Raw genomic sequence first — 26,364 nt, forward strand, 5'->3', positions numbered from 1 at the left:
AGAACGATTTGATAGGTTAATTCAATTTTATTTTTAACCTACCTTCTACCTCACAGTTTTATTTTTTTATTATTTAATGATCTTGCCTTTATTTAACTTTCAATTAGTTTATAAAATTATTTTAAATAATTTATTTCATATTATTTAAAAAATCTAAATTTAAAAGGGTAAAAATTAACTTTTGATTTCAAAGTTTGGACTGTTAATTTGATTTAGCTAATCTCCTGTTCACCCTTTTAATTTTTTATTATTATTTAGCAATCATGACCTTTATTTAACTTTCAATACTTTGATAAAATTAATTTTTATTTTATATTATCCCAAAAGATGCTTCTAAATTTAAAAGGTAGAGAGTTTGATTCTGATGCCGTCCCTTAAGTTTGTTTTTTCCTTTTATTTAATTTTCACTTATCAAGGGTGTTTAAAAAAAATCAAAACACTATTCGATAATATTTTTGTATTTTAATTTTTTTTATTTTAATATTATTATAATAATTACGGAATACTTATTATATATATTTTAAAATAAATTAGTTCAATTTGATAAAAAACAAATAATAAAAGTACTATAATAAAAAAATAAAAGTATTTTAAGATAAAATTTTGATAGATGATACCTCCTTTTAATTTTTGCCCAAAAACATTTTGTGAAAAATTGAGCTTTCTTAATCGTTCAAAGCAATGGACGCCTGTTGTCGAGGATGGCTGTTTCAAGATTCGTGTCGATAAAATCTGACGGTGTGAATCTGATGCATTTGCGGCGCTACGTAGCCTAGCCGGTGCCATCTCCAATCAATCGTCTCGTTAAATGACGGCCGAAGAAGACTCGCCAACTGACTTGGCAGAAGAGGCAACGAAGCTGCCGGCGGAAGAGCGAAGAAGAATCAAAATCAGGAAAGATTTCTTCTTCGGATCTCTCTAGCCTTCTCTACATCCTCGAAATCTCACTGAAACTTCCAGCTTCGTTTCGCCTCCCAATCGATTCTGATCGGAATACGGCAGCTGGTTGACTCATTTGCTACTGAGAGGTTGTTCCAGGTCAATCTCCTCTTTTGCATCTGCCCTTTACTTATTCGCGCTCCGCTTCACTATTTCAGCTGTCCGTTTGCTGTATTACGCGTTTGGTTTGGTTCGACGCCGGCGATTGATAAGTGTCTTGGGGTAGGTGTTCTTTTGCCTCAGCATTAGGGTTTGATTTGTTTGATTGTTCTATTCGATGATTTCTTTCTTTAATTTGTCTTTGAAATGTTTTCCACTCAAAAGAGTGCCTATTTTGTTGCTTCTAAGCTTCCCAGAGTTGATTGCTTCTGTTTCTGTACCATTGTTTTCCCTTCGGCTTTAGATTTGATTCCTTGCTGTTTAGCATGTCTTACTATTTGAACACAATAATTATGAAGAAATTTGCTACCTTTCACTTTGAAATTAGGATCTAGCCTTTGCATGATCCACCTAACCAATGTTTTCCATTTTTTTTTTTCTTTTTGCGGTTGCAGAATGTAGTAGTAGTTCTCTGGTCCCTGCAGTTGCCCTGAGATGGAGGGTTGTGACTGCATTGAGACACAGTGGCCTGTTGACGAGCTTCTAGTGAAGTACCAGTATATATCAGATTTCTTTATAGCCCTTGCCTATTTCTCCATTCCTCTCGAGCTCATTTATTTTGTGAAGAAGTCTTCCTTCTTCCCGTACAGATGGGTGTTGATACAGTTTGGTGCCTTTATTGTTCTTTGTGGAGCAACACATTTGATAAATCTATGGACTTTCAACATGCACACACGAACTGTCGCAATTGTAATGACTGTTGCGAAAATCTCGACGGCTGCTGTATCATGTGCAACAGCTTTGATGCTCGTTCACATAATTCCGGACTTGTTAAGTGTGAAAACAAGGGAGTTGTTTCTAAAGAATAAGGCTGAGGAACTTGATAGAGAGATGGGCATCATACGGACACAAGAAGAAACAGGGAGACATGTTAGGATGCTTACTCATGAAATAAGAAGCACACTTGACAGGCATACAATATTGAAGACGACACTTGTGGAACTAGGTAGGACTTTGGATCTTGCAGAATGTGCACTGTGGATGCCGTCAAGGAGTGGCCATAATCTTCAGCTTTCACACACTTTGCACCACCAAATGCCACTTGGGTCTGTTGTTTCCATTAACCTTCCCATTGTCAATCAAGTATTTAGTAGCAACCGGGCGATAAGAATTCCACATACATCCCCATTAGCAAGGATAAGGCTGTTGACCGGGAGATATGTGCCACCGGAAGTTGTTGCTGTCCGAGTACCACTTTTACATCTGTCAAATTTCCAAATTAATGATTGGCATGAGCTTTCTGCAAGGAGTTATGCTATTATGGTTCTAATGCTCCCTTCAGACAGTGCAAGAAAATGGCATGTACACGAACTGGAGCTTGTTGAGGTGGTTGCTGATCAGGTAACCAAAACTTTGTCGCAGTTACTATCAGTTGCCTTTCATCTTTTGAATACAGGGGTATTCCTTTGGATGGTCTTTTTCTTAAAATGAAAACAAGGTAAAATTAGTGAGGTTTTTTTTTTCTTAAGAACTTTACTCTTCACATGAAATGGATACTGATTTAAATGTATTTTCTCATTTTTGGACATAAGCACCTCGCTTCAATCCATAAAATTTTACTATGGTTGAATGCAACTGTTGTTCTAATTGGGGTTTGGCAACTTGTTTATGAGGATTACAATCTATTAATGAAAACAATTTATTGTCAATAGTGTGGTTCTTCCGAGGGAAGAAAAGGAAATAAAGAAAGTGATAGAAATATTTCCTCAATAACATTTTGCTTTGTGTCCTTTAGTGACAAAGAGGGAGGGAGGGAATATTGTTTCCCTTCGATTTGATTGGAAAACTCACTTTCACATGCAATGGAGTTTAAGTTTAAATTTTAAAAGTGAAAAATGTTTTTTCCTTTTAAATCTATTTTTGATTAATGCTATTGTTATGTTTCTAATAAACAGTTTTAAAAATTCAAGTTCTCCTCTTTTTCCCCTACAAAGAAATAGTCGATGAAAAATATTTCATAATTCTTCTCCTATAATATATTTTCTACCTTTTTGTTTCCCAATCTCAAGTTGTCTCCTTATTTATAGGAAATAGGGAAGTTTGTGTCGTATCTGACTCCATGCAAAGCAATTGGATATATATAATGCTTTCCATGGTTTTAATATTTTGGTCCATGTCACTTGTTACTAAGGGGTGAACGCAGGTCAAGTCTGGCTCATTATCAAACCATTAGGAGATATTTAAGTCTTATATATATGGTTTAATAGGCAAGATTGAAGATTGATAGAGTGGAATAGCCGTTATGTTCAAGAAAACTTATCCATAATTGATGCCAGAGTCGAGTATGCCAGATGCAATTGGATCCAAGTTGCGTGAAATTTGGTCAGGTTAATTTTTTTGGTTTTTGTGCTAGGTTAAACATAATTAGTTAAATGAGCATTCAATTGTTGAATTAGTGACTATACAAGTTTGGCTAAATGAGTTAATGATTTGAGTTTGGAAAATAAAAAGGTAGGAGGTAGGAATATCAATCAGCATGTTGCTTAGAGTTACAACTTTGAGAGCATTAATATCAGGTTATTATTTACTAAATGTACTTATTAGGTTTAGAAAAGATGACATGTTGCAGCAAAACAATCCATTACTTAGGTGGTTTATATATATATATATATATATATATATATACAAACATTTTACCCTATGGACCGTACACTGCGAACTTGGTCCGCAACAGCGTTCTTTTTTTTTGTTTATTTTTTTTTAGCTTGTAGGTATGCGATTTAGGATTTTGCCTTTAGGGTTTAGGGGTTGAATTATAGTATTAAACACACAAATTTTCAAACCAAAATTTCTTTTTAAGGTGTGCACAGGGTGTGCGGTATAAGGTATGTAGGGTATCATCCCTACACACCCACACACACACACACAGAGAAATGATATCCTGCACACCCTTAGGTGAGCAACCATGGGTGACATTCGACGTGGGCGATCTAAGGCGGCGTTGTGACAAATCTCATCTCTTTCCTCTCCCATCTGCATGCAACAACTTTTCTCTCTTTTCTATTAAATTAAAATGAAATTCTTTCTTCTCCTTTAATTGCATGCAACAATCACTGTGGTACTGATTTTTAAAAACTAGCACCACAACTTAATTACACCAACCACCGTTGTGGTGCTGTTTTAAAAAACACCATCAAGGTGGTGTTATTTTTATCAGCAACACCTTGTGTTGATTTTTAAAAGCCAACACCTAGGCACATTGGTTGGTGTTGTTTTTTAAAAAAATACCTTGGTGTTGTTTTTAAAAAACAGCATAAAACCAACACCACCTTGGTGCTGTTTTTAACAACACCATCGTGGTTGTTGCATGCAATTAAAGGAGAGAAAAGAGAGTTTTATTTTGTTGCATGCAGACGAGAGGAAAGGGATGAGATTTGCTATAACACCGCGTCAAATCGCCCATGTCGATGTTGTCCACAGTCGCTCACCTATATATATATATATATATATATATATATAAACCTTTATGTTGGGTCAAATTGGTTCAGGTATCCATAAAATCAAGACCCACCATTACGAATAATTCTCATATGAATTTAACATAATAATTTTCTTCCCAACTTGACATTAGAGGCTAGAGCGGATCTTTTCTAGGATTAGGATTTCGTCTCAATCCTGTTAGGAGGACATGATTTTGATTGGATGGCACAATGACCCTTTCACCACAGGCTTTCACTTTTGTAAATAAACCTTAAATATCCTACAATGAAACCCACACTTATACATTGCCTCCTCCCTCTTCCTTAGGCAATCAATCCCTTTCTAGAAGCTGCATGTAGCTAAAGTTGAGGCATCACTTTAACTGACCGAGAATATGTAAATGATGACCACAGAAGCAGTGACAGAAAAAACTTGAAGTTGATATCATGTTTAGAGATCTTCAGAGTCTCCTCCTTGCTGCCCCTACTGCTACTTTTTTCTTCTCCCTCCAGGAAAAAAAAAAACTCCTCCAAGTCACTGTGGTAAGAAGCTACGGGAGCATAATCTACACACTATGATCTATTTTAGGAAATAATGAAAGAAGCTGAAGTTGGTGATCTTCATTGGAGAAGCACTCAAGGAAAAGAGCTCTGGAAGCAAGGCTGTAGATTTTAACATCTTGAATTTTATGCTTTTGTAGTTGGACTGGCTCATTATGGAGTAAAAATAACTATTCATCACAGTTGTTCCCAGCATGACTACAAAATGGAAGCTCATGCTCTGAATATTTGTTAGCCTGGAGAAGTTGAATTTAGTTAAATCAGAGAATCCATTCTTGAGGCCTAATCACTGGCTTAGCAGTGACGATACATCCTTAGAAATATCCTTCTTCCAAAAGCATAGAAGTTTTGAAGAAAACACCTGACAAAGTGACCTGAATTACTTAAATCTGTTGAGCACAATCCACCTGGAAAGGATCCATCCAACAAAATTGCAAGATTAATTGTGAAGGCTGAGGACCACAAATTACACTGGTTCTGTAAAAACTAAAAAGGGGTCACTTCACATCTGAACATAATAGATAATGCTCAAGTTTGTAGGCTTCATATGTTGTTCTTGCAACTCAAAGAAAAGGAATAGAGGCTGTGCATTAGGCTTCTGGACAATGCATTTACCAGTTTTGATGCAAGTTAGGAGAGAGCCTTTATAACTCCCTTATGTGGATTCTTCCTAAAAGGAGAACTAGATATGACAAAATTTTACTATAGATTTCCAGAAAAGGTGATAGAGCTGAATCAATCGTAATCTTCATCTCAAGTTTGCTTCTCTCCTCTTCTTTGCCTCTAGTTAATGTAATGCCAAAGTAGATAGATTGAAACAATTATTTTCATCATTTTCATCTTCTTTTCCTGTAGTTGTTCAATGCTAGATTCTTTATCTCATCATCTTTCATCCATATTTTTATATTGTGTTGGATTGAGATGGAATTTGCCATATCCTTATTCTTTATCTCATCATCATCTAGATTGGATGGACATTTGAGTGTTTGGGTGGAGATCCGATTACAATTTCAAGTTTTGCATTTTAATTAGGGTCTCAATAAGTCTTTATCCACGTTCACGTCTGCATGTGAACTTTGATGTGATACAGTGAAATGTCATATGGATGTCATGTCATGTTTTTAGTAGGGGTTAGACAAAATTATAATGGAGGCTAGATTTTAATACATTTTTTATAGACTAATTTGAAACTTTTTAAGAGTTTGGTTATATATGAGAAAACACGTGAACTAGGCTAGATGTCTATGGATTAACTTATTTTCTTTTGATTTGATCATTTGAATTTATTTTAAAAACATAACTCTCTTTGCTTCTATAGCATTATCTTGTAATCTTCATATATAAACATCATTTCTGATTTACTTTTCAATATACCAAAGTTTATTGTCGTGGATTACCTGCTTCTTTCTATTCACACTTAACAACTGTGTTTTCAATGAATAGCTACAGTCTGAACTCAACGATGGACCATCTCTATTCTTCCATTCGCAAACTTTGAATATCCTTAATCCATGAAATATATCTGTTTGGATTTTGAAAGGTGCTGTAGGCTAAACATGTGTCATTTAAATTGTTCTCAGTGAGTTTATAACAATTAGTATGTAATTTCTTGGATAATGGGAGTTTTGTTCTACGAGCTTTATCAGTTCTATGATGTCAAATGATAGTTGTTTGTATTGTTCTGAATTTTCTTTTTGGGTTTGATTTCATCCAGGTAGCTGTTGCACTTTCACATGCTGCCATCTTAGAAGAATCAATGCGGGCACGTGACCTTCTTATGGAACAAAATGTTGCTCTAGATTCAGCTCGCAGGGAGGCTGAAATGGCCATCCGTGCTCGCAATGATTTTCTAGCTGTCATGAACCATGAAATGCGAACTCCCATGCATGCAATTATTGCTCTTTCATCTCTGCTTCTGGAAACTGAGCTAACTCCAGAACAACGACTAATGGTAGAAACTGTTCTAAAAAGTAGCAATCTTCTAGCTACACTTATAAACGATGTTTTGGATCTTTCTAAGCTTGAGGACGGGAGCTTTGAGTTAGAGATTGCACTTTTCAACCTTCATGCAGTTTTCAAGGAGGTCAGTTCTGTTTTATAGCTATTAATGTTTACTCGAATTACCTATTCATATCAATTAAATTGCAGGTCACTAATCTGATAAAACCAATAGCCGCTGTGAAGAAACTCTCCATTTTCATGACATTGGCGTCAGACTTGCCCTTGTATGCTGTTGGTGATGAAAAACGGCTCCTGCAAACAATACTTAATGTTGCTGGCAATGCGGTTAAGTTTACAAAGGAGGGCCATATATCAATCCAAGCAACTGTTGCCAGACCAGATTCATTCAGAGATCCTCGAGCTCCTGAATTTTCTCCAGCTGTTAGTGATGGGCATTTCTATCTGCAAGTGCAGGTACATTGACATTTGTCTCACAAATCAACTCATAATGGCTTAGAGTACTCACATGCTGATATTGTAATCTAGCTAAGTAATCTTTTACCTTAATACGATGCTGCGATGCAGGTCAAGGATACTGGTTGTGGAATTAATCCTCAAGACTTACCGCAGCTGTTTACCAAATTTGCACGCCATCAGAATGTTGGAAACAAAGCCTACAGCGGCAACGGACTTGGCCTTGCTATTAGCAAGAGGTGGTATTACTACCATGAAATACTCTGCTGAAATTAGCTCGAACACGGTTTCTCATTCTTGTTAATTCTGGTGTTTGATACTTCTTTTTGTGTACCTTTTGATACATTTTCTAATTTCATAATCAGGTTTGTGAGCCTCATGGAAGGACAGATCTGGCTGGAAAGTGAAGGTATAGGGAAAGGTTGCACCGTTACATTCATCGTCAAACTCGGGATTTGTGATCAAAGTAGTAACCTGAAACAAACTGCACTCGTTTCTTGACAAATTCATGAAGATGCAAATCCCTTCAGCTCGAAACCTACCTTCACCCATGAGAAGGAACAATTTACTGTAAAGATGCACTAACCAAATAAGTGCATGATTTCTGTGATTAAAGTTAATGTCAAGATTTTCGTGGTCGCAGCAAACATCTGATACTTCATGTAACGTATTTCCGTCCACTTTGTTGTTTATCAAACCTTTGTGATGTAGAATTATATCGTCAAGTAGTGATCTTTTCTAACAGGTAGACTATCATATATTGTTGTTTGGGCATCTCTTCAGGCAAACCTATCATATTCTGTAATCTTGTATCGCAATGCTAAACTAGTAAATCTAACTACAATCAACTTCATGTCACATTATTGAAAATAATTGGCATACTTCTGCAGGGATCGTATGCTTCAGGTTTGTTACACACTTCATCCATATTTTAAACAAGGGTTTGCTTGATTTCTTCATCGCTTTCGCCTTTCCGCACGGACTTATAGTAGGCAAATTGCAGGATGATCTGACAAGAATCAGGTCAAGGTACATTCAATACTAAATTTGAAGAATCACAGTAATCATGGAAGACCACAAGCAGAGAAGAGAAGAAGTTTACAAATAGATCGAGCAACACGCAGACGACCGCATCGAGTAACCACGGTGTGTTTCCCTTGATCTTTTCCCACTCTGTGCTCCTCAAAAGTATGCTGCACCCAAGATCATAAATCCCAAACATGTAAAACAACATTTTTTTCATGCAAATAGATAGAGAGATAGTGAGAGGGAGATAAAACCTTCCAACATAAGTTGCATTCGCAATGAGTGCAAACAAGAACATCAAAGGATTTAAACCCTAGAAACATAGATAACATCAAAAGTTTGGCCATCAATTCTCAAAACTGAAGGATTGAGATCATACCTCGACACTCCCTCGCTTTATCTGTTTGATAATATTGTTCATCAAATACATGCACATATACAATTTTTTTGTTTTAAGTATGAACTTATCGAATAGGGTACTGATTCTCACATTCAGATATATTTGAGGTAAACGACCTCCCATATAAATGGCAGCCATGACCCACCCTAAGAGCTGTCCATAAGGGTTTCCTTGTGATGGAACTGTGACTACTTTCTACAATTGAGAAAATAAGAGCAATCATCAAATTATGATATATAAGAAAGTTTTGATTTTGTCTGTGTATTTGTATGAATCATTAGTAATGGAACCTGGAAAAGTTGTTCCTGTAGGCCTTCTGTTGTTGCTTTAGTATGAAATGGCAAAGTGAGTGAAGCAGCCATGAAAGTTCCATAACCAACCTGAAATAATAATAGTCAGCAAGGAATATATTTAGATAAAGCTTTATATATCCTTAAAAAATAGGTTAAATATTTTATAAATTATGGAATATAATAGTATTTCTTGAAAAATATTATTTTATAAAGAATAAGTTGTCTTATTAATTTTTTAAAAAAATAATAATTGGGATCTCATGTATCAAATAAATTTTGAGTTAACATAATTTTTAATTTTCGACATCAATATCAGAGTGGTAGGTTTGATTTTGGATTTCCTTCTTCCATCATTCATTCCTTAGTTTTATGGTTTTGGGGTTTAGGAGTTTTGTTTTTCTGTTTTACTCAATTTTTGAAAGAAAATAAAATATTTCTCATGTTAGAATTTTTTTTTCTTATAGCTTGACTATAATTCTCTATTTTTTTTTAGCTCCCTTGTACTAACATTCTTAGCTAAATTCATTTTATTCCCAATTAAGATGGTTTAGTTGAAGGTTATTCGTTGATAACTTTAATTATTTAATTTTATTTGGTTCAAGTAATGAGTCTCAATGGAGTATGTCCGTCACATTAGTAAATGAGGAATATAATCTAGAATGTGATTACCTAGTGTGAGGTTTTCCATGATTTCAAAGTTAACAATTTTTTCCCCCAAAATTATCTTTCGATTTTTGCCCTTTCGTACAAAAATTCTTTCGTGTTATGATCACTTGCCCAGTCCACTCTTCTTCAAAAAGCTCAGTGGATAGCAAGCGCTCTGTCGCCCGCCTTAGAGGTGAAGGTAGTCGAGGCTCTTTCCGCTCCCAAATGGGCGAGTTTGAACCCCTACATGCATCCTCTTGGGCCTCTCATCTGGATCTCAAGCTTCTCCCTCTTCACCGTTGCTGCACAACCCTTGATTCCTGATGGAAGGAAGCTCTGGAAGCTCTTCGATCACTTTGATGCCACCTTGGACGTCGTCACCATCGACACTAACAAGTCTCGTACTCGAATGTCCATTCCTAATCCGGATTCTCCCTTCATCGCCCACGGCTACTTAGATATGTTACAGTAAAGGCTTGCCTTCATCCCCTAGTCTTGGTCTCCTCTTTCGTTGCCGCCATCGTCGAATCGGATTATGGTGAACTGCAGAGGAACAATTCGCTTAATGGGTTTGGACCCTTTCACTTTAGGTCACGCTTAGCCCTTCCTTGAGGGGACCTAGATGTTGGTGCAATTTGCACTAATGATCTAACTCAGGTTTTGATGAATAACAAAGGGATTAAAGTTAGAATATGTTGTTTGTCTAATTATTTTACCAAGGTGCAGGAGTTGACGGATATGGAGGACCTGACACCAAGCTGAAATCCAACTAGGTTCGCGGGACCTGATAGCTGGTGGGAAGTCCAGATAGGTCCGTGGGGTCCAATATTTGGCGGCAAGTCCGGTTGAGTCCATGAGACCTGATAACCAACCAAAGTTCAGTTAGGTCTGTGGACTTGACAATTGACGGGAAGACCTGGTAGGTCAAAAGATAAGTCAAGCGATTGTAGTTGGTAAGTAAGAGGTAAGCAACCGAAGGAGAGATCCAGTGAAAACGCATTCCCGATTGAGGGAACTGTAGGCATCGGTCCAACTTAGGTCCATTTGGGAAACCTAAGTTAAAACCTTGACTAAATCCTGGTCTCGAGGAGACATGATCTAATTATTATTCCTATCTTATTAATGTTGTGTTAACTCTATTTTACAGGATAAATATATTGTTATTTGCCTAGACTAACTTCTTTTTACAGGAATTCAAAGGTTGAAAAGAGTGAGTCTGGGCACTCGGAAGGGATCCGGGCACCTAGAGCTGGTCAAGGTGCCCGGACCAGCCTCACCCGGGCAGGCCGCAAGCACCCGGGTACCCAGAATTAGCCCAAGCGTCCGGAACAGAAAAGTTATCCTGAAACTGAGTTGGAGCGCGATGACTGGCCGAACCCACGTCAACGGTCCAAGTGCCCTGAAGGGGTCCAGACGCCCAGAAGCGGATAAACTTCACGAATAAAGTTTTGATGAGAGATTGTCATGTTAGCAACGATCCAAGTGCCCTAAGGGTTTTCAGGCGTCCGGAATGGGCCTATATAAGGGACTTCGACTAGCAACTTCAGGAGATCAACTACTACAAGTTTCATTCTTGCGTGCTGCTCTGAAAAGGCTCCGATGACACCGAAAGGCTGCTCTGAAATTCGAAGAACGAGTGATTCAAATTTCTTTTCTATTTGTCGGTAACAACTAATTTCAGTTCTTGTACTCAATATTTGTAACTAATTATTCAAACTGATAATGATTGATCAACGAAAGCGATCGACGATTGTGGGCCATAGAGTAGGAGTCATAGGCTCTGAACCAAGTAAAATCATTTGTGTTAATGTTTTTTTTTATTTTTTTTATTTCGCTACGTAACTTATTTTAATTCATAATTTTGAAAAATGGTATTCATCCCCCCTAATGTATTTATTATGGCAAAAGGCGAATACGCTCGCCCCCAACCTCCCGCCAATCCGTCCGAGGGCCAACACGGAGGAGGTAAATTACAGGCGGCTACTAGCTTTTGGAATAATGACTAGCACATAAGGGAGCTATTTACCTTGGCTTTGTCGAGATTCAAACCTCAAACCTCATTGTGATAATACCTTATGTGCTAGCCACTAGATCGGGGACCCCCTTAATGTATTTATGGTCCTACACTAGATGCCTTGTAGGTGGCTGCAATGACGGTAGAAGAGTAAGGACGATTATGGTGAGATTAGTATATTTTCAGGTTATATATGAAAACTTAAGCTAAACACGACCTTAGATTCTACCTTGTTGCTCGGCTTTTATTTTCAATTTTTTTCATAATTGAATAATTTATTTTTGTTTCTTATTATTTATTTATTTTTCAAATTTTGACTTATAAAATGTAAGAAATGGTAGAAACAACTACTACAACACGAGAATTAATCTCTCTTTACCATGCTTTTTATTATGGTTATTGTTGGATATTATTCGTCTAAGAAAAAAATATGGGTATATTGATTTTCGATATTAAGATTCGATAATTGGGCCCGATTAGTTATCTCGACGATTAGTCAATGACTTTAACCGATAGAGCTCGGTATGACGATGTACACCTTGTTCCATTTATACTCTCAACATCCCTTTTCAATTATCGAAGTATCCCTTTGGGTAAGAGACATATCTTTCTTGGTATCGTCGCTACCGACCTAATCTATCGGTCATCGAATCATCCCTTCGAATATCGACACAACCCCTTTGGGTAAACTCATCCCTAAGGATAAGAGTATTAAGGTCCAGGTGAAGGCTAGACCTTCTTTCCTTAGAGACGATATTGCCCCGCCTAGGTACTTACGGTTTATTGGCAATCATCTCCCAAGATACAACGACTTGCGTCTCAAAATAGAAGCACTCCAAATTTTGAGCTCTGTCGAACTTTCGAACCCTTGAAATTCTTAAGAGAGGAGATAGAGAATAGAATCCAAGAGAAGAATTCACAACTTAAGAATTGAGTTAGAATTGAGTGATCTGAGTGGAAGGAATGAGGTTTGTTTTATAGGGATGAAGGGTTACTCTCAAGAGGTGAAAGGTTTTTTCCAAGAGGTGAAAGAATAAGGGATGTGTATTTTCTCTTAAATCTTTTCACTTAAGCATTTTCATTAAATCTTTTTATTATAATTAATTTAATTGATTAATATGATTAACTATTTACTTAATCTATTATAAATATTAATTAATCAATTAATTAATATCAAATGGTTAATCTTTTAATCAATCAATAAAATTAATTATAATTTCATACTCCTCAAATAAAGTTCCACATACTCAAGTTAGCGTTTATCCATTAATCCAACTTGTATGTGATTCAAATTTTCGTCCGATCATACCAGAGCAACCCTTCATTAATCATTAATTTCTCATTCACTCGAGAAATTGATTTACGACGGTCTACTCACGAAATAGTTGTCTTATCCTTAAAGGTCACCAAACTAATTTTCCAACCATCCCCCACATGAATAGAAATTATAGATAAGTTTCAAATCTCAAACAAGAGTTTCATCGGAAGACTATTGCATCAGAAAAGGTAGCTTGTGGCTTTGAAACTTGCCCTCAGGGCGTAGCGCAGACAGTGGGTGCATGACATCTCTAGCGTAATGGTCAGAGGTCAATTCTCAGGAACTGAGGACCTAGGATTTACCCCATCATACGCCTATGACCTGTGTATCTGTATGTACCTCCCTCCATATTGTGTGGTCGGCACTAGGGGGACCGCTAAGGTAGTGGATCTACGTTTGTGGCTTTGAACCTTCCGTAAAGGAATATGATCATATTTACTTGGCTGCCCAATGAATTATGTCTTGAATTGTTCAGCCGTTGGTGTAAACCAAGACAATCATATCCACACAATAGCCCCCTAAGCTTGTACTAGTTCTCTATCGTGTCCGTTTTGGTCATGGACAAAGCTTAGAATTCATAAGTGTTTCATTGAAGCGACCCGTCTTCACACTTATATAGGTGACCTCCTATTAAGAGTATCCTGCAATACCCTATTATACCCTTTATGATATAATATAGGAATCATTAAGAACTTTTGTTCATCCTTTACTCATTTCACATATTGCACCTTTTGTCTCCAAAAATGAGTTGGAGTAATTACTCCTAGGTGTCTCGAATCTTGTAGCTTAGTTGTCCATTTTGAACCATGATCTTGGAATCTCCAATCAACATGGTTGGGTTACCACTACTCGATTTAAATGTTGAGTTTTAGACTCATTTCCCTAGACATACAGTATAATTGATCTCTGTTGATTAGTCCTAAGAAAATCGTACCGGTTCCACTGTACAAAATTTTTTTTGTACAAGTGTCGAACCTTTCCTTAAATAACCTATTGTGTTCTTTAGAAGTTAAATTAGGAATCGCAGACGGAACTTAACATCATTGATTCCAAATTTAACTCATCTGTTCTTAATGGTTTAGATTTGAATCGCAATCGGAACTTAACACTATTGATTCAAATCTACCTGAGTTATTAATTCCATAAATATTAATTTCCAAAATTGGCTTCCAGGACTACATGGCGAGGCACATGGCCTTCTTGGATATCGGAGCAACCACCACCGCCTAGGCAAAGCCTTTTAAGGAAAGCTAATATTTATTTCCTTAAATAACTCTAGGTTAACCGACAAGAACAATCGAATCACAAATTCGAAAAAGAAGAAAACACAAACTCGAAAAAACTATTTCGAAGACTCTAGAATCATATGCCTCTTGTGTTTGGTATTTCCATAAATAACTATACAAAGAAAACTAGTATGATGCGGAAAACAATTACTAGTTATACCTTTCTTTGTAAGCAAAAATAACCTCTTGATCTTCTACCGTATTCCTCTTCTAATCTCGGACGTTGTGTGGGCAACGATCTTCCGAGACGAGAACCACCAAGCTCCTTCTTCTTCAAGCTAGATTCGGCCACCATAATTCTCCAAGAGAAGTAGAGGTCCGGCCACCACTACCAAGCTCCAAGGGATGCTTCCTTTCTCTCCTTCTTCTCCAAGCTAGAATCCGGCCACCTTCAAGCTCCATGAGATGATGAGGTTCGGCCAATGAAGAAGAAAGAAAAGGAAGAAGAGAAAACCAATATGGCCGACCACCACCAAGGAAGAAAAGAGAGGAAGAAAAATAATAGAGTTGTTCACCATGAAGGCAGCTCTATCCCCTCTTTTATAATCCTTGGTCTTGGCAAATAAGGAAATTTAATTAAAAACTTCCTTAATTCTTTTGCCATGAAAAGGAAAATTTATTTAATTAAAAATAATTTTCTTCGCATTAAACATTATGGCCGGCCACTTATTTCCCCAAAACAAGGAAAGTTTTAATTAACACAAGAATTAAAACTTCCTAATTTGTCTCCGGATATTTATAAAAATTTCTCCAATAATTTTTCCCTTCATGGTGGATTATAAAAAGGAAATTTTATAAATTAAAATCTTTCTTTTAAACATGTGGATGATTTCTAAAAAGAAAAGTTATCTCTAAAAATTAAAATCTCCTTTCAATCTACAAACAAGGAAAGATATCAATTCTTTTCTTAATCTTTTGTAAAAACTTATAAAAGAGAATATTTAATTTTTAAACTCTCTTTTAAATCATGAACTTGGTTAAAAAAAAGAAAGTTTTCTCAAAATTAAAATCTACCTTTCAATCTACAAATAAGGAAAGATTTCAAATCTTTTCTTAATCTTTTGTAGAAAGCTATAAAAGGAAATATTTAAATTTTAAACTCTCTTTTAAAACCATGATATCCACATAAGAAATAATTTTAATAAAAAACCTTTTTAATATTCTAGTGGTCGGCCACCTAAGCTTGGGATCCAAGCTTTGGCCGGCCCTAGCTTGGGCTCCAAGCTAGCTTGGCCGGCCACCTTAAGGTGGGTAGAAAGGTGGGTATAGGTGGGTATAAATCTCTATATACAAGAGGCTACGATAGGGACCGAGAGGAGGAATTGGTTTTGGTCTCCCGATGAAAATAAGCTTCCCGTGTTCGCCCCGAACACACAACTTAATTCTATCAATAATAATTCATTCCACAAAAGAACTATTATTGAACTACCGCACCAATCCCAAATTATATTTTGGGCTCCTTCTTATTATGAGTGTGTTAGTCTCCTTGTGTTTAAGATAATGAATATCCACTAATTAAATGAGTTACTGACAACTCACTTAATTAATATCTTAGTCCAAGAGTAATACCACTCAACATTATCGTCATGTCGGACTAAGTCCACCTGCAGGGTTTAACATAACAATCCTTATGAGCTCCTCTTGGGGTCATTCTCAACCTAGATTACTATGACACAGTTTCCTTCTATAATCAACAACACACACTATAAGTAATATCATTTCCCAACTTATCGAGCTTATTGATTTATCGAACTAAATCTCACCCATTGATAAATTAAAGAAATAAATATCAAATATATGTGCTTGTTATTATATTAGGATTAAGAGCACACACTTCCATAATAACTGAGGTCTTTGTTCCTTTATAAAGTCAGTATAAAAAGAAACGACCTCTAATAGTCCTACTCAATACACTCTAAGTGTACTAGTATAATTATATAGTTAAGATAAACTAATACCTAATTACACTACGACCTTCCAATGGTTTGTTCCTTTCCATCTTGGTCGTAAGCTACTGTTTATAATTTATAAGGTACTGATAATATGATCCTCTGTGTGTGACTCCACATACCATGTTATCTACAATATAAATTAATTGAACAATTACATTTATCATAAATGTAGACATTTGACCAATGTGATTCTTATTTCTAGATAAATGTTTATACCAAAAGCTAGGCTTTTAGTATACATCCTAACAATCTCTTGGTAGGCCTAGCAGATCCACACAATTCTCTATATTCAATGAAGATTTTACCACTAGAGATATACTGTTTTGATGGTATTAAGTCATTTTAAAACTTACCATTTTACACTAGTGCCCTTCTCATAATTTCTTAGATACTATAATGTATCATATATATTGGCACAGTGGTTAGCCCTCACATTTATAGGGTTCATTAGAAGGTTCGTAACCTTTCAATGCCTTATAGAAAATTTTCATTTCTATCTCTGGGACTTGTGGTTTACCGAGAGGACAATTTCCTCCGTAATTTTCAGGATAAACCCAAAAGTTATCAACATAGCTTTTATCATCTCCTCAATGTTTACGCCACCATTATTGAATTGAGGTGAATGTGATATAATCAATTATTGGAATGCTGTTATTCCTTGAGAAACATTCCTTGAACAATGCCCTGCATTCTCTCCCTCAATCACCATGGATGATGTTCTTGCTTAGTTAATTTTTCTAACCACATTTCTAGTGTTTTATAAAACACTTCAAGAGTCTTAATATTGCTTAAAAGCAAGTCTTCATGACTCTAACTTTCTGATTTCACTGAATTAAAAGAGCGGTTGTCTAATCAGGATGATGTCATGATTACACTTGTTGTCAAAAAGTGCTCAATCTAGAAAGTATGCATCACTTTGTCCTATAATTTCACTCAGCTAGAGCTATGATCATCTAATTGGACTGTTGACCAGGATAGTATTACTCTTAGAGAGATATTCGACTCAGGAAGCATACATCTCTTGGTCTTCCAATCTCATCAAGTCAAAGCTGCAGTCGTTTGATTGGAGTGCTGACCAGGATTGTATTACTATTCGAGAGATATTCGACTCAAGAAGTATACATCCCTTGGTCTTCCAATCTCATTGAGCCAAAGTTGTGGTCGTTTGATTGGAGTGCTGACCAAGATTGTATTACTCTTCGAGAGATACTCGACTCTAGAAGTATACATCCCTTGGTCTTCCAATCTCATCGAGCCATAGCTGTAGTTGTTTGATTGGAGTGCTGATCATGATTGCATTTATTCTTCGTGAGACATTTGACTCAATTCTTAGTTATTTGCAACACATGTAATACAATTCTTCTAACTCATCTATTTTTAACATCCACTTAGGCATGATTGAGTTAGACTCAAGTCTAGTTTTACCCATTGTATAATTTTGTTATATCCTTTTAGGCATGGTTCTCACATAGGAAAATTCTGTTCTTTCTTGTGAGTAATTCTCTCATCGCTTGAGGTTCACTTTTAGATGTGCTAGGATATCTTTTGATAGTAACCTTAAGAGATACATTTTCTTCAAGTAATACATTGTCTTTTACTATCATTGCTTGAAGACAATTACAGAGAATTTCTCCAATTTTTCTCCAGTAGGAGTGGAACCCACGGTCGCCATAATTGTCAATATCATCTTAAGATTGTTGGATATTATTCATCTAAGAAAAAAATATGAGTATATTAATCTTCGATGTTGAGATCCAACAGTTGGGTCTGGTTAGTCATCTCGACAATGAGTCAATAATTCTAACCGGTGGAGCTCAATATGGTGATGTGGACCTTGTCCCATTTATACTCTCGACATCCCCTTTCGGTTATCGAAGTACCCCTTTGGGTAAGAGACATACCTTTCTTGGTATCGTCACTACCGGCCTAGCTAATCTTGCCGATCATCGAACCATCCCTTCGGATATCGACACAACACCTTTGGGTAAACTCATCCCTAAGGATAAGAGTATTAAGGCCGAGATGAAGGCTAGGCCTTCTTTACTTAAGACGATATTGTCTCGCCCAGGTGCTTACGGTTTATTGCCAATCGTCTCCCAAGATACACCGACTTACATCACGAAATAGGAGCACTCCAAATTTCGAGTTTTGTCGAACTTTCGAAGTCTTGAAACTCTTAAGAGAGGAGAGAGAGGAGAGAGAGAATAGAACCCAAGAGAAGAATTCACAACTTGAGAATTAAGTTAGAATTGAGTGATTTGAGTGGAAGGAATGAGGTTTGTTTTATAGGGATGAAGGGTTACTCTCAAGAGGTGAAAGGTTTCTTCCAAAAGATCATGAAATGATATTAGATGTGTCTTTTCCCTTGAACCTTTTCACTTAAACATTTTCATTATGATTAATTTAATTGAACATGGGTAACTATTTACTTAATTTATTGTAAATATTAATTAATCAATTAATTAATATCACAATAATTAATCTTTTAATTAATTAATGAAATTAATTATAATGTCATATCACTTAATAGTTCCACGTACTCGAGTTAGCGTTCATTCATAAATCCAACTTGTAAGCGAATCAAATTTTCGTCCGATCATACCAGAACAACCCTTCATTAATCATTAATTTCTCATTCATTCGAGAAATTAATTTACGATGGTCTACTCACAAAATAATTGTCTTATCTCTAAAGGTCACCAAACTAATTTTTCAACAGTTATGACTCTAAACTCCAAATCCACCAATAAGATGATCGAAAGTTATAGTCGATACTAATTGTCTTCTTCTCTAAAAGGTGTTGTGAGGACGCATAGATTGTCATTAACAACGATATAGATAGGCTTCCCATGCTCGCTCACTCTATCATAAAACTCTTTCTAAGATTGATTTATGGAAAAGATAAGCGTTAATCTAATTTGAACCTTAGGTCACAATCAATAAAAGTGTAATTGAAGGATCTAAATCGAATGTTGTTGTAATGTAAGAGTGAACACACAAAAGAAAGAGTACAAGTCACAAAGGTATCTAGGAAGGAAATACTTACCGAGCCAAAGATCCTACGGCAAGATTGATGCTTTGGCGATCCATCTCCATCAGAATCAGAGGATGTGATGTACCCTAATGTCGACGGTCCACTCCGAGCTTGTCCAAGGTACGACGACTTACATGGCGGTGTCCCGCTGCTTGCCAAAGACCTCGCCGACCTACAATAGATGTTATAACTAAGCAAATTTGCAAGTAGTTATTAGTTTTTGGCTAGAAAAACAACTCTTAATTACATGTAGTGTAAATCTCCAAGAACAGTTGTTGGTATTGGTTGTGTATGCTTTGTATTCAAACCTTCACAGCTCTTGTCCTCAACCTATAGCAAGTTAAGTCAATAATCTTCTTAAGAATAATAAAAATGTGACAATTTAGTGATTATTATTATCCCATTGAGAAAAACATAAGTTGGATCATATAGGCAATCTTGCCTTGGTTCGACATTCGGTGCACATAAGTCATGCTCATACATAAATCAATCGATTCTGGTGCAACTCAAGCTCTAGATTTGCACCACTATGGAGGCGCGCACACACACAAGATCATTATCTTCTTCATATTACTCATTAATTACTGACCTTTGCTTGAGTTCCTAAGCCAGTGCTCTTCCTCCACCTTGGGCAGTGATCATAGTAAAGCACCTGCAGCACCAGCACAGCCGTCGTGGCTGTGTACAACTGCACACCATGAAATCGATTGAAAAACCCTAATTAAGTTAACTGCAACAGCAACACACATCACTTACCACCGCAGTGTAAAATTGTGTAGGCAACTGATCGAACCCATGCGAGAACAAAATAAAACCCTAAGTTAGTTTTCAAATATACAAATTCACTGAATCGAAAGTCGAAGAAGATGCCCACCGTGACCGGCTCGAGAAGGCACCCCACCAAGTTGAAGACATCCCTACAAGCAAAGGGATTGTGATGATAATCGTAAATTGATTACAATTGATAATGACATTATATTAATGAGAGTATATACGATTATGAAAATAGTAATTTAAGTTGGCAAAAGATGACTGCGCTCGATAATCATAAAACATAAAATACATATTATGTCTACCCTGCGACCCAAGCGAGGAGGAAGGTGAGGGATACGCCATGGCCGGACTTGTTGAGGAGGTTGGAGACGATTTGCGGGATCTCGGCGACTCCCCAGCAGAGGAGGCTGGCAATCCCCAGCGCGAACGACGCCTCGCTGCTCCGACTGCACACGCAGTCGCTAAAGTACCTCTCGATCCACCCCACGCACGCCAAGCAGGAGGAGGAGGATGACCGGAGCTCCATCGATATCTCTCTCTTTCTTGCTCTCTCTCTGTTTGTCTCTGTTTGTTGAGGAGTGCAAAGAGAGGAATATTGATGGAGAATATGCGGAGAATCGAGCAGGGAAAAGGATAGATTCGTCGGGTACAATGATTGGTCGTCGACATGCACGGACGGTCGGAGGAGAGAGTATCTGGACAGCGGTCCGTTCCAGGTTCTGTGGGGGCTAGATACAATGAACCTGATCGTCCGGTGAATCTCTTGCGCAAGGGATATCCAACCTGTAAACAAATTTATTAGTGTTCAATTTTATAAATAAACTCGAATTAAATGAAAGTGGAGTCTTAAATAAATAAATTAGGTGTTTAGTGTTGGACTATATAAAATTTGAAAATGTATATAAAATAAATAAATTTAAACACTAGTATATATATATATATATATATATATATATATATATATATATGTAATAAATAAACATTTAATTTAATAATTTATAAGAAAATAATATAATTTTTAATTAAATTTGTTTGAAGAGGCTAGGGATAAGTAAATAAATAAGTGACGCTATATGATAGCGATTGTCTTACACTAAATAAAAAGAGAATTTGAAAAAGAAAAGAAAAAAAATAAAAAGAAATCCTGTTCTCTGGTTTTATAAAGAAAAAACATAAGAAAATTTTATCAAGAATAGAGATAATTACTTAAATAGTTAAACATATGCTTTTATAGATAAATCCTGACATATACAAAATTGTTAAAAATAACCTAAATACCATAAAAACATAAGTGAAAAAAATATGTTCAGACCCTCCGAAAACAAGATCGGCTAAGGCATAAGCCATTAAAGTCTATACTTAGGACTCCTATTATATTGGGACCTACAAATTTTACATATATATGCCTAAATAAATTAAATATGAATATTAATTTAAAAACATGAGTATGGATATTAAATATTTAAAATTATAGTTAAAATAAATTTTAGTCAAGATTTATTTTTATAGGTAATTTTAATTTTTTACTAGCTAAACTATATTTGGTCAAAAATTTTAAATTTTGTATAGATTAAATTTGGATCATTTTTTTTTTTTTTTACTTGTATTAGATTTAATTGATAATTTTAATTTTTTACTATTAAAATTAGATTTAGTTGGTAATTTATTTTTATTTTTTTATTAAAATTTAATTAGTAGTTTTAAATTTTTTTAATGATAAAAAATTAATTTATTAATCAAAATTAAATTTTGTTAATAAATTAAAAATATTTATTGGTTACACTTAATTGATATATATTTTTTTGATAAAAATATTTTTGAAAGTCAAAAATATATTCAAGCTCCCAACAAAGTCTATTATACGTTGTGACTATATCTAGTACTCGAATCTATTTTCTCTAGGTCACACAATAATTTTACTGTTGTATCGAGACTTTCCTTCCTAGTTAAAAATCATTGATATTTTTTTTTAAAAAAATGTAATTAAAATATATATTAATAGTATTACAATAATTTATTACTGCTTCTAAATTAGATAACATAAAACATTTTTTTATTTTTTAAATTTTACTAATAATAAAAAAGTGAGGTTTGACCTAAGATAAATTTATTGTTACGTGGCTTAATTGGTCATTACTTCTAATTGTATAAATAATCATTGCTAATATATGAAAATGCCTTTTTAAATATTACTAACAGAATTAAATGTCGCCTCCGGGACATGGTTAAATTGATTAATACGGGATAGATATTGTTGCAATGGACAAGGTATTGAATCTTGGCAAAGTCAAGAAAAATGCTCTCCCCGCAATTGTTAACTGTAACTTCTCGATTTACCTTCTCACATATGGTCATAAGGTCGGTCGTGTTCAGCTGCTAGGGTGGCAAATTCCATCTTTTAATATAACTAATAAAATTAAATGTTTCTAATATTATTTATTTATTAAAATATTAAATTCTTTTTTCCGCCTAGGACCTCAAGAATGGTTGAAACAACCCTATCCGAAAAGATACTAAACAATATTTTTCAGATCCAAAACTTGATAGCTATGAGTTTCACTCGGTAACAAATGTAGATCTCTGAAAGAGCTACATGTGAGTATAAATAAAATCTAGATATGATATCCGAATCAAAAGTTATGACCTATTAAAAATTAGATCCTCCTATATTAATCTTACATCAATAGGTTTAAATATAACAAGAAAATTAACTGTTAAGAGAATAATGAAAGGAAGACGAAGAAAAGTTCTAGTGAACTTCAAAAGCAACTCCTAAGGAAAAAAGATGATTAGTAATCTTTGTTCCTTTTCAAGTGGTCCTTGCCTCGAATAAGTTGTTAGTCACGATCGAGAATGAATCACACTTTCATTAAGTCGGATCACTTAATGAATACATAACGTCATGATTTTCTCTTTGTTTGTTATCTTGTCCCTATTTTTTTTTCCTCTAAAGTTTCGCCTTTCGATCACTTAGTGTTTCTTCTCTTCTAATCTTTATGGAGCATTGTTTCTCTTTCAATCCTTTAAATTTGAATTGCTAGTGTGGCCTAGTACTAGGGCAAAGGCATATAAGAATTTCTAATTTCCTTTAAAAGTTTGTTGATGTGTTGTGGGTTCCTTTTTTGTTTATTTGATTGCTCGACAAAGAATTCGAAAAATAAGATAATTAAATCCCCTTCTTAAAATAGTTATCGTAATCCTTTTCCTAAACTTGGAGCAACTAATTTCAACCCATCCATTCAAAACGTTCGATCGAAAAGGCTTCTCTATCCCAATCGAGAGCTAAAAATTCAAGAGTGCAAAAATATTAATTCGACACGAATATGAGATTTTCATAGTCGTTAAGCATGTTTTTTTGATAAACAACAAAAAATAACTAATTGGAATTAAATCTAGTGGATTGAAGTCATTTTCAATAGACTATCCAATTATTATCTATAAAAGTGGATTAAAAAGAAAAAGAAAATAGGAAACTTAACAAATTTAGAATATTTGGATTATTTTCAGTATAACGGTGATAAGGAAGGATCTATCGAGTTATTGATCTAGCCAAAGCCCTTGACTAGATCAACAGGGAGTCTAAGGTCTAAGTAGGAGATGATCTCAGACTTAGTTAACATAGACTCCATGAGTCGTGTCAATAGTCAATCCGACTAGCCAAGTTTATTCAACCACCGAGTCAATCAGTCTATTTGACAACTCGAATCAATTTGACTGCTTGAGCACTCCGACTCCTTGACTTTCCAACTTCCCAACTTCTCGATATGTGAAGGGACAAGGTGGTTATAAGATGTTCTTCAATCGCTTTGAATGAACTTTCTTTTTTAGAATTTTAACATCTCATATAATATTATAAAAAATTATTGAAATATACTCAATTGTTAAAGTTTTGAGTCTATTTTTTAAATATATATTTTAATTAATTATTATTTTTAATAACATTTAATGGCTATATATATATATATATATATATATAAAAGAAAATAGGAGGAGAAAAGAAGAGGGAAACGCGGGGAGCATGAGGCCGTGCGCGTTCGCCGCCACCGGAAAAGCATACGCCACCAGCTCTCCTCCCTCCCTGCGCCGCTCCTCCTCCTTCAAATCCAACTCCCTCCTTAATCCTTGGGACATCTCCATATCGCATCGATGGATCGCGCGATGATGGACGACGGCGACAGCAGCAGTAGCCACAGCCTCCCCTACGCCACCGTGCAGCACTCCGATCCGCTGATGCACCACCACTCCGCCGCCGCCTCCGCCGACGACGTCGATGGCTTCGTCCGCCACTCCAGCTCCACCACCGCCAGCTCCGGATTTTATTCTGACTACCCCTTGGCCACCTCCGGCGAGAACTCCCCGTTCGTCATGTCCCCCTGGCACCAGTCCTCCACCCCCTTCCCCTGCGACGCCGTCTCTTCCGCCTCCGCCACCGGCCTCCTCGCCTCCCTCGTCCGCGAGGAAGGCCACATCTACTCCCTCGCCGCCGTCGGCGACGTCCTCTATACCGGATCCGACAGCAAGAACATCCGCGTGTGGAAGAGCCAGAAGGACTTCGCCGGCTTCAAGTCCAGCAGCGGCCTCGTGAAGGCCATCGTCGTCGCCGCCGACCGCATCTTCACCGGCCACCAGGACGGCAAGATCCGGGTGTGGCGCGTCTCCCCCAAGAACCCCACCGTCCACAAGCGCATCGGCAATCTCCCTCGCCTCAAGGACGTCCTCCGCAGCTCCCTCAAGCCGTCCAACTACGTCGAGGTCCGCCGCCACCGCAGCGCCCTGTGGATCCGCCACTCCGACGCCATCTCCTGCCTCAGCCTCAACGAGGACCACGGCCTCCTCTACTCCGCCTCCTGGGACAAGACCTTCAAGGTCTGGCGCATCGCCGACTCCCGCTGCCTCGAGTCCGTCATCGCCCACGACGACGCCGTCAACTCCATCGTCGCCGCCTTCGGGGGCCTCGTCTTCACCGGCTCCGCCGACGGCACCGTCAAGGTGTGGCGCCGCGAGCTGATGACCAAGGCCACAAAGCACACGCCGGTGCAGACCCTGCTGAAGCAGGAGTGCGCCGTCACGGCCGTCGCCGTCAGCTCCTCCGCGCCCGTCGTCTACTGCGGTTCCTCCGACGGGCTCGTCAACTTCTGGGAAGGCGAGGTCAAGCTGGCGCACGGAGGGGTGCTCCGCGGCCACAAGATGGCGGTGCTCTGCCTCGTCGCGGCCGGGGGCCTCCTGGTCAGCGGCTCCGCCGACAAAAACATCTGCGTGTGGCGGCGGGACGGCGCCGTGCACAGCTGCCTCTCGGTGCTGAGCGGCCACACGGGACCGGTAAAGTGCCTCGCCATGGTGGCGGAGGAAGAGCGAGACGAAGGTGGTGCCGGCGCGGGAAGTTGGATCGTGTACAGCGGGAGTCTGGACAAGTCAGTCAAGGTGTGGCGAGTGTCGGAGCAGCCGCCGGAGGCGCTGCTGAGGGGCCCAATGAACGTGCCGACCGACATGGACGATGCGGTGGGCCGCCACGTGACGACATCTTAAGATCCAAAAGCTCCTGTCTTTTCCATAAATCAGTCAATCTCCTTGGGTCAACGCTTTCAAATTGAGGACAGTCAACGCTACACCATTAGATCATGGGTCAACTACCTTCAATTTTGACCTCCTTTATGCCTGTTTCAACCCAAAGAACACCACAAATTCTATTTTTTTTTTTAGGACTTTGATTATACAAATCTCTTTGTAATGTCTTGTTTTCCCCCTTTTATATAATATATTTTTCATCTTTGTTGTTTCGCTCCCTCCCCATTTTTTAGGATTAAGAAGTCGAAGAGTCAAATACTTGAATTATAATAAAAGCTAGGTTAATAGTTGGATGATTTGCTATCATAATTGATATGATTTTCAAGTAAGTCTAACATTCATAGTGAATATAAATACTAGCTAGTTTACAATTTGAAATTAATTCTCTAGAGTTTTCCAAATTTTAATATCAACACTCAAGTTTTGTTGTTGGAAGTTCTCATGATATTGATCCAACATATTAGAATTGGATCAATCAGCTCAACAAGTCGACGATAAACCAGTAGGACATCAATATAATATGAATACTGTTTCTTTTGAATTATCGATATATCCTTTTTAGAA

The 26,364-nt window shown here is 37.0% G+C and overlaps 3 protein-coding genes across 3 annotated transcripts; 2 read left to right on the top strand and 1 right to left on the bottom strand.

Annotated features, from left to right (window-relative positions):
* Positions 1-816: 816 nt before the first annotated feature.
* On the top strand, positions 817-8,249 carry LOC122019820 (probable ethylene response sensor 1). The gene is made up of 7 exons (XM_042577363.1): positions 817-1,028; positions 1,098-1,161; positions 1,494-2,439; positions 6,793-7,161; positions 7,227-7,493; positions 7,605-7,732; positions 7,859-8,249. The coding sequence occupies exons 3-7, from the start codon at positions 1,534-1,536 to the stop codon at positions 7,992-7,994; spliced, it is 1,806 nt and encodes a 601-aa protein (XP_042433297.1). The 5' UTR covers positions 817-1,028; positions 1,098-1,161; positions 1,494-1,533; the 3' UTR covers positions 7,995-8,249.
* Positions 8,250-8,308: 59 nt separating this feature from the next.
* LOC122019821 (probable vacuolar amino acid transporter YPQ3) lies at positions 8,309-20,807 on the bottom strand. The gene is made up of 12 exons (XM_042577364.1): positions 20,538-20,807; positions 20,336-20,378; positions 20,218-20,244; positions 20,051-20,149; positions 19,709-19,791; positions 19,474-19,633; positions 9,210-9,299; positions 9,010-9,114; positions 8,899-8,919; positions 8,774-8,832; positions 8,596-8,686; positions 8,309-8,502 (listed from the first exon to the last, which is right to left on the bottom strand). The coding sequence occupies exons 1-12, from the start codon at positions 20,759-20,761 to the stop codon at positions 8,425-8,427; spliced, it is 1,080 nt and encodes a 359-aa protein (XP_042433298.1). The 5' UTR covers positions 20,762-20,807; the 3' UTR covers positions 8,309-8,424.
* A 3,574-nt stretch (positions 20,808-24,381) lies between these two features.
* LOC122019602 (protein JINGUBANG-like) lies at positions 24,382-25,761 on the top strand. Its single transcript, XM_042577055.1, has one exon. It carries the CDS (start codon positions 24,382-24,384, stop codon positions 25,759-25,761), a length of 1,380 nt encoding a protein of 459 aa, XP_042432989.1.
* Positions 25,762-26,364: the final 603 nt, after the last annotated feature.

Source organism: Zingiber officinale, chromosome 9A, assembly GCF_018446385.1.
Source record: "Zingiber officinale cultivar Zhangliang chromosome 9A, Zo_v1.1, whole genome shotgun sequence".
NCBI classification, from domain to species: domain Eukaryota; kingdom Viridiplantae; phylum Streptophyta; class Magnoliopsida; order Zingiberales; family Zingiberaceae; genus Zingiber; species Zingiber officinale.

What these genes read in the sequence shown, in the direction of transcription:
- LOC122019820 (XM_042577363.1), top strand. Translation starts at nt 1,534, where the DNA reads ATGGAGGGTTGTGACTGCATTGAGACACAGTGGCCTGTTGACGAGCTT. An exon ending in TTCATGCAGTTTTCAAGGAG is followed by an intron (nt 7,162 to 7,226) that starts GTCAGTTCTGTT and finishes ATTAAATTGCAG; the next exon opens with GTCACTAATCTGATAAAACC. An exon ending in GGCCTTGCTATTAGCAAGAG is followed by an intron (nt 7,733 to 7,858) that starts GTGGTATTACTA and finishes TTTCATAATCAG; the next exon opens with GTTTGTGAGCCTCATGGAAG.
- LOC122019602 (XM_042577055.1), top strand. Translation starts at nt 24,382, where the DNA reads ATGGATCGCGCGATGATGGACGACGGCGACAGCAGCAGTAGCCACAGC.
- LOC122019821 (XM_042577364.1), bottom strand. Translation starts at nt 20,761, where the DNA reads ATGGAGCTCCGGTCATCCTCCTCCTCCTGCTTGGCGTGCGTGGGGTGG. An exon ending in TAAAGCGAGGGAGTGTCGAG is followed by an intron (nt 8,833 to 8,898) that starts GTATGATCTCAA and finishes CTATGTTTCTAG; the next exon opens with GGTTTAAATCCTTTGATGTT. An exon ending in AATGCAACTTATGTTGGAAG is followed by an intron (nt 8,687 to 8,773) that starts GTTTTATCTCCC and finishes TCTTGGGTGCAG; the next exon opens with CATACTTTTGAGGAGCACAG.